The sequence below is a fragment of the Ranitomeya imitator genome, chromosome 5, assembly GCF_032444005.1.
Source record: "Ranitomeya imitator isolate aRanImi1 chromosome 5, aRanImi1.pri, whole genome shotgun sequence".
NCBI classification, from domain to species: Eukaryota; Metazoa; Chordata; class Amphibia; order Anura; family Dendrobatidae; genus Ranitomeya; species Ranitomeya imitator.
Window position 1 is genome coordinate 141,701,532 of NC_091286.1, and position 8,378 is coordinate 141,709,909.

An 8,378-nucleotide genomic window follows, 5' to 3' on the forward strand; every position below is an offset into this window, starting at 1 on the left:
TCTCGTAAAATAGTTTTTTTAATTGTATTGTTGTAAACATTTACAGTTAATGTGCTTGTATTTAAAATAAAGAGCATTGTAGCTCCTAATTGTGATGGTAAAAAAAAATAAAAAATAAAAAAGAAATATTAATTTTTTTTTTATTCAAAATGTCCGTAGTATCATTTCACAAAGGTAAACTTTAAACTGGTGTATGTACAAATGTACACACATAAAGTACACAGTTGGTTGAGGGTTTATTTTTTTAATATAAAAGGTTATTAGAAATTTTTAATTGTTTTGTTTTTTTAAAGTAATTTTTAAAGGGATCTTTTCAAATCACATATGTGGTCTATACATTTTCAACTGGTGTCTAGGCATTTCTATTTTACATGAGGGATTTTTTTGGGGGGTGGGGGAAATGGTCTTACAGGTTGCAAATTATTGATCTAGGTAATCCAGCTCAGACAGGTCTTCCTTGAGTATATCTTCCTTGAGTATATTTTTTTGCTGTTGTTTTTCAAAACGTTTGTTGGCCTGCTTGAACATTGCTCAGATCATTTGAGCAGGGTGGTTTTTAAATCTTTTACTTTAGCTACTTTGAGGGGTTTGTGAGTCTAAGTATAAATTCTTTATACTTACAGATCCATCAGGGAACATTCAGCCAGCAGAGACCACCAGGAACGCAGGGACCACCGTGCCAGCAAGACAGTTTCCTGATGTAAGTATTAAAGACCACAAAGCTTGAAATTTAATTTTTATAGTAGCTTACAGGTGTCTTTATACTTGCAGATACACCAGAGACCACCGAGCCAGCTGAAAATGTCTTCTTCTGGGAGCCCTCCTCCACAGCGTCTGCGTAGTGAGGTAAATTAACATTTTTTTTTGTTTTGGATGTTCAAAGTTAAAATTTCTGTTAAACACTATATGCATTATGTTTTCACAGGAAGCTGAAGCAGCTGAGGTCCTCTCAGAAGGAGACGGGATGGGTGGAGAAATACAAGGAGCAGGCGCACAGAGTGTAAGTTGTGCCGAAACAGTCGCTTCACACATTACAGTGCACCCAACACATACAAAACAGTTCATCATACATTACAGTACACATACAACATATGCCTACATCCAACATAATTCTTTTTCCTTTTTTAAGTGTACTGCACATGAAGGTCCTCCCAGCTTCTCCCAGAGTCAGCGTCGTAATCGCCGCAGCGGTCAGCCAGCAGTGAGTTTTTTTTTCTCTTGGTACTTTTGTGTTTCAGTGTACTAATTTTAATTTTTTTTGCTCTTTTCACAGGATTCACAGCATGCTCCCGACTCAGATGATGAAGGCGGACTTGATGTGGACCGCCTCATCGAGGAGGTACGCGAGCGGGAGCCGCTGTGGGATATGGCTGACTGCAGGCATGCAGATCAGTTAGTCACATGTCGGCTCTGGTTGGAAATATGTCAAAACGTTGCAGGCAACTGGGAGGACCTTGATCCAAGGCAGCAGACTCGAGAACGTAAGTAGTCAAATTCCAGTAATTTCTGGTGCAGGTCGGAACGTGTTGTACTTAACCCATGTTTTTATTTCATTCTTCTCTTTATAGATGAAAGGGTTATGAAGCAGTGGCGGTCACTCAAGGATCACTTCAAGAGGGAGTTTAACAAGGAGATGCAGGCCCTGAGTGGCTCAAGAGGACACAGAACACAATACAATATACACAATACAAATACAGCTGCGCCCTGTCATTCGTCCGGGCAATGATGCTGAGAAGAAGGTAAATATTCAACAGCCCATTGAATAATTCACCATGTTTACCTGTCTAACTTTTTTGGTTTCAGGCAGGGCTTTTTCCTCCAATATATTAATTGTTTTTTTTTTCTATTTCACAGCACCTTCTGTAGCACTCGGGAGCCTGCTTCTACCTTAGATCGCTCCTCTGGAGTCCGCCACTGTGGGCCACGTTGGTAGAGCCCACCCGTCTGACTCCTCGTCTGGCCCTTCTGGTACCTCTGCCCCATCCACTTTCTCTGCCCCATCCACTTCAACCCCCGCCAGCACTGAATCATCATTGCAGCCTTCGTTACTTGAAGCTGCTGGTGAAGAGTTAGCGTTCCCTTTACCCCACCCCTCTGATCCTGCCACCTCTAGACCACCATTAGGTTCGTGGCGGCAGCGACTGAGGGGTGCAGAAAGGAGTTATACTCCTGAGTTTCTGCATCTGAATGCATCCTTCCAGAGCTCTTTCAAATTTTTGGGAGAGCAAGTGGCAGCTGGGTTCAACATGTTGCAAACACGCATGAGTGAACACAGCAGTCGCTTGGATAGGATGAATTCAGATGCAAGGGATTCTCCAAACAACCTGTTTTTCCAATCAATGCTCAGGAGCATGGAAAAGCTAACTCTTGACCAGCAGATGCAGGTAATGCAAGGCTGCCATGCAGCTCTAATGCAGGTCATCACTCAAGCCCCTACAACTCCCACACCTCCCCACACAGCCACTGTCTCTCCTACCAACCCTTTCCAAGCCACTTGCCGTTTCCCAACCCAGGTCCAATTCCCAACCCAGGCCAATTCGCAACCCAGGCCCAATTCCCAAAGCAATTCCCAACCCAATTCCCAACCCAGGCCCAATTCCCAACCCAGGCCCAAATACCAACCCAGGCCCAAATCCAAACCCAGGCCCAAATCCCAACCCAGGCCCAATATCAAATGTCCTCCCCAGCGTTTTCTTCCCTGTCAAACTTTCCTTCCCTATTTATCTTTGCCGCCTACAACAACACCACCCCTGTCCAACCAGACCTCCCTGCTCAGCCTCATGTTTTTGCCCCCCTTCCACTTCACATCAACCCCAACCCAGTAGGCTTTCCCCCACTATCGACGTGGTCCAACATTCCAGCCTCTCCAGTAGTATCTCCACCCCACATTTTACAGACTTATAAAAATGTTAAATGTTTTTGTCTGAATATAAACATGTTGAATCTTTTTTTTTTTTTAAAGAATTTTTTATAAAAGTGTTTACCCCAAAAAGGGTTCTAAAAAATTTGGTGCGACACAAAAAGTTTTAAAAAAATAATAAAAAAAATATGTTAAATAAAATTTTGTTTGGTTTCAAAACTATTTTATTGTTAAGTGTCTTCATTTAAGTATGATAAGAAATAAAAGGTACAAAAACATAACACACGTTTAAAAGGTATAACATATTAGGTTTATTAGAAAACATACCAAACTTTAGGGAACTAAGTAATAAAACTTGGTGTCAATAAAATAATAACACTTTGTATAGAAACATTAGTCATGAGACATCAAAGAAAGATCTCAATCTATGTTGTCTTGCCATGGAACGCTGCCTTCAGGTGACATGAAATACTCTGCAAAGTGGTCCCTCATTCTGGAAACCGAACCTGTGGCACGAACAGAGTTGCTTTGGTAATCCCACAAGGTTGTCTGAGAGTCCTCATCATCCATGGAAACTGGCTCCTGGGAAATAACATAATTATGCAGCACCACACAGGCCTTGACAACCTCATCCACAATCTCTGTTTGCAGTTTTATGGCAGTTAGCAGCACTCGCCACTTTATGGTTAAAATGCCAAATGCGCACTCCGCTCTCGTTAAGCGGTAATTAAATACTCTTTTGGTTCGGGTCAAATCTCTACTTGCATAAGGTTTTAATAGGTGTGGTGACAGCTGGAATGCCTCATCACCAACACACACAAATGGCATAGGTGGTCCAGGTGTTCCCGGAAGTGGTCTTGCTGGTGGAAAATCATAGCTGTCTCCATATAGACAATGCCCCATCGGAGAAGTTTTGAAGACTTGTAAGTCGTTTGACCGGCCATAGGCTCCAATGTCCACAGCAATAAATTTACAGTTGGCATCCGCTATGGCCATGAGTACTATTGAAAAGTACTTTTTGTAATTAAAGTACTCTGAGCAAGATCCTGCAGGTTTTGAAATACGGATATGTTTGTCATCTACAGCACCCAAGCAATTTGGGAAAGGGTACAGTTTCTCTAAATTTTCAGCACTCTGCAGCCAGATGTCCATAGTTGGATTTGGAATATATTCCTGATGCAAAGTATCCCAGAGTGTGCGGCAGGTCACTTTCACAATTCCGGAAATTGTCGATATTCCAAGGCAGAACTGGTAATGCAGTGAAGTTAGGGATTCTCCGGTAGCAAGGAATCTGTGAAAAACATAAAAATGTTATTAAAAATTGCAAACACCAACATTACATTTTGAAGCAATTTTCAAAAGTATTTTAATTTTTTTTTAATATTTTTACAGTTTTGATAAACGGCACTGCAGAAGTTTTTGTTCTGTTTTAGTGGCCATTTAAACCAGCATTTTTACATCTGTGCATTCCTATTATGGAGAAAGTGTTAAACACTGTGGAATGGGCACAAACAATAAAATAATTGACATGCTGCAGAAAATGCAATGCAGTGTTTCAGTGCAGTATTCTCTGCACCATGTTCACTGCTGATGTGGTTTTCCATTGGTTAAAACATGTTTACAAGGCATAAAATATGAACAATGGTAAAAAAAAATAAAATAACAAGTAGGCTTACCGCAGTGCCACCATCAGCCGCTCCGCCGGTGAGATGGAAAACCTCATATATGTGTCCATCCTTCGGATGACATCCCCAACAAGTTCCACCAAAACATCAAAGTGTTCCTGCCTCATCCGAAAATAATTAAATAATGTATCCAGGTTCTGCCGCAACTCCATGTAGAGAGTTGAACACACGCCCCGGTGTCATCCGCTGTGCGTTTATGGGATGTATCCATAGGCGTCGCTGGCGACGTCGCTGTTGAAGAATCCTCCATCTTGCTGCTTCCTCCTTCTCCCAAACTATTATTTCCAGCCTATTGGTCTCAAAAATAACATCAGTAACTACATTCGCCATCTTCACAAGCACTTCTTCCGTCTCTGCCATTTTCTCTAAACTTTGTCAAAGATTGGGTGTAAAAACAGTCAATATATAGTTTTCCCTATTTTTTTCTGTAGCCAATCACATTTGGGAAACTTACATTTTTAGGCATGGAAAACAGATGCACAAAAAAACCGCATGAAACGGATGGTAAAAACGAACACAATGAATGCAACGTATCCAGTTTTTCGATAGAACCGTCCAGCGGATCTGTCAAAATACTGGATGCGTTGCATACGTTTTTCACTATTTTTGACGCATCTGTTGATTCGTCGCGCCGACGCATTGCGACGCATCTGAAAAGACAGAAGTGTGAAAGAGGCCTAAGTGAGATTGATCAGTTTGTCAACCCATAGTCACCTCCGCAGTGTGACTGAATGGTTCTGATTGGTTGTTGTGGCAACTAGAGACTACGATTGTGGAACTCAAGAATAAACATCCTATTGTAGGAGGAGGGGGGTTGCTGTTACTATAAGGCCACATTATGAGGCAAAGGGCGAGAGTATTTTGAAGGAGGCACATTATGCAAAGGGACAGGGTGTGGGGGTAATGTTATGTAGAGTAGCTGTGTGTGAGGTGGATTACAGAAAGGAGCTCTGTGGGGAAATATTATTAAGAAGAGCTGTGTGTGGGAAAATTATGAAGGGGATCTGTGTGTGGGGATATTACGGAGAGGAGCTGTGTGTGTGGGCAAATTATGGAGCCAAGCTGTTTCAGGGAAGGTTAAGGAGAGGAGCTGTGCAGGCAGAATTATGGAGAGGAGCAGTATGGGGAGGAATATTATGAAGAGGAGCTGTGTGTGGGGACATTTTGGAGAGAATCTATGTGTGAGGACATTATGGAAAGGAGCTGTGTGGGGAATATTGTGGAGAGGAGCTGGGTGGGGTAATATTATGGAGAATAGCTGTACGGGGCAATATTACAGAGAGGAACTGTTTGGAGCAACATTATGGAGTGGAGCTGTCCGGGGGAACATTACAGAGAGAAGCTGTATGGGGAGATATTACAGAGAGAAGCTGTGCAGGGGGGAATAATACAGAGAAGAGTTGTGTGGGAGGACATTATGGAGATAAGCAGTGTGAGCAAGGCCGTATTTGCCACTAGGCACTTGAGGGCACGTGCCTGGGGCGGCAGGATGCGAGGGGGTGCACTCGAGCAAGGTTTTTTTTTCTTTCTTTTTTTTATAAAGTCCGGGATCAAGCACCCGCCCCCCCTTCCTCCCTCCCGCCCCCTCCCTGAAGACTTCATACTCACCCTCCTCCAGCGGTGCCTGCTGCAACTCCGTCTCAGCGCCGGCAGCTCGTCCTGTCCTCAGCGGTCACGTGGTACCGTTCATTAAGGTGATGAATATAGACGCATATTCATCACCTTAATGAGCGGAACCCTGTGACCGCCTATACAGGAAGGAAGATGCTGCGGGGACAGAGTTGCCGGGAAGGTCAGCGCCACACAGTGAGAGAAAGGTGAGGACGGAGGGAGGATAGAGAAGGATGGGGGGAGGATAGAGGAGGACGGGGAGGATGGAGGAAGATGGAGGGGGACAGGGGAGGATGATGGAGGAGTCATGTTTACAGGGTGGGAGGATGGGGAAGCCATGCATACAGGGTGGGAGGATGGGGGAGCCATGCATGCAGGGTGGGAGGATGAGGGAGCCATGTATGCAGGGTGGGAGGATGGGGGGCCAAGCATACAGGGTGGGAGAATGGGGGAGCTGTACACACAGGGTGCGAGGATGGAGGAGCCATGCACACAGGGTGGGAGGATGGAGGAGCCGTGCACACAGGGTGGGAGGATGGGGGAGCCGTGCACACAGGGTGGGAGGATGGAGGAGCCTTGCACACAGGGTGGAAGGATGGGGGAGCCGTGCACACAGGGTGGGAGGATGGAAGAGCCGTGCAAACAGGGTGGGAGGATGGGGGAGCCATGCACACAGGCTGGGAGGAAGGGGGAGCCATGCACACAGGCTGGGAGGATGGGGGAGCCATGCACACAGGCTGGGAGGATGGGGGAGCGAAGCCATGCATACAGGGTGGGGGAGCGAAGCCATGCATACAGGGTGGAAGGATGGGGGAGCCATGCACACAGGGTAGGAGGATGGGGGAGCCATGCACACAGGGTGGAAGGATGGGGGAGCCATGCACACAGGGTGGGAGGATGGTGGAGCCATGCCACAGGGTGGGAGGATGGGGGAGCCATGCACACAGGGTGGGAGGATGGGGGAGCTGAGACAGGGTGGGGGAGCCATGCATACAGGATGGGCAGATGGAGGAGCCATGCATACAGGGTTGGATGATGGGGGAGTTATGCATACAGGATGGGAGAATGGGGGAGCCATGCATACAGGGTGGGAGGATGGAGGAGCCGAGCCATGCATACAGGGTGGGAGGATGGGGGAGCCATGCACACAGGGTGGGAGGATGAGGGAGCCAAGCCATGCATACAGGATGGGAGGATGGGGGAGCCATGCATACAGGATGGGAGGATGTAGGAGCCATGCATACAGGATGGGAGAATGGGGGAGCCATGCATACAAGGTGGGAGGATGGTGGAGCCGAGCCATGCATACAGGATGGTAGGATGGAGGATCTGAGCCATGCATACAGGGTGAGAGGATGGGGGAGCCATGCATACAGGATGGGGGAACCATGCATACAGGGTGGGAGGATGGGGGAGCCAAGCCATGCATACAGGATGGGAGGATTGGGGAGCCATGCATACAGGATGGGGGAACCATGCATACAGGGTGGGAGGATGGGGGAGCCGAGCCATGCATACAGGATGGGAGTATGGGGGAGTATGGGATGTGTGCAGACAAAGTATGGGGAGTCAGGTGAGCAGGCAGTATAGAAAGTGAGGGGGTAAATATATGAGGAGACAGGATGGTGAACAGGGGGATGTGAGAGGAGACAGTATGAAGAGGGAGGGGAATAGTGTGAGGAGACAGTATGGGGGCAGAAAAGTGAGTGGGCACAGAATAGAAACTGAGTAGTGGGGGTGTAGCATGGAGAGACTACAGTATAAATACTGAGCCATATAGGGGGACACAGTGTGAGAGGACAATGTGAAGAAGGGGGTCGGTATGGAAAGGAGAGGTCAGTGTGAAGAGCATGAACCATAAGAAGGACAGTGTGGGGTTCATATTTTGTGCAGACAATATAGTGAGGGGCAATTTTTTATTCAGGAGCATTATAATGACACTTGAAAAGCATAGAATGTATATAGACTGGCGCTTAATCACCTGGAAGGATAAGATGGAGGGGCCACAAAAGCTGCAGGTGGTTAAAACAGGTTCTGTGCAAATGTATGTTTTCTCCGTGTTTGCGTGGGTTTCCTCCGGGTACTCCGGTTTCCTCCCACATTCCAAAGACATACTGATAGGAATTCTAGATTGTGAGCCCAATCGGGGACAGTGATGATAATGTGTGCAAAAACTGTAAAGCGCTGCGGAATATGTTAGCGCTATATAAAAATAAAGATTA

At 46.1% G+C, this 8,378-nt stretch overlaps 1 protein-coding gene across 1 annotated transcript; it reads right to left on the minus strand.

Annotated features, from left to right (window-relative positions):
* Nucleotides 1–3,280: 3,280 nt before the first annotated feature.
* LOC138637697 (uncharacterized) lies at nucleotides 3,281–4,697 on the minus strand. The gene is made up of 2 exons (XM_069726562.1): nucleotides 4,537–4,697; nucleotides 3,281–4,151 (listed from the first exon to the last, which is right to left on the minus strand). Exons 1-2 carry the CDS (start codon nucleotides 4,695–4,697, stop codon nucleotides 3,281–3,283), a joined length of 1,032 nt encoding a protein of 343 aa, XP_069582663.1.
* Between the last annotated feature and the right edge of the window lie 3,681 nt (nucleotides 4,698–8,378).

Excerpts from the sequence above, each read along its gene's own strand:
- LOC138637697 (XM_069726562.1), bottom strand. The coding sequence starts at position 4,697 with ATGGAGTTGCGGCAGAACCTGGATACATTATTTAATTATTTTCGGATG. Across the intron at positions 4,152-4,536 it reads CGGCTGATGGTGGCACTGCG|ATTCCTTGCTACCGGAGAAT; the intron begins GTAAGCCTACTT and ends TGTTTTTCACAG.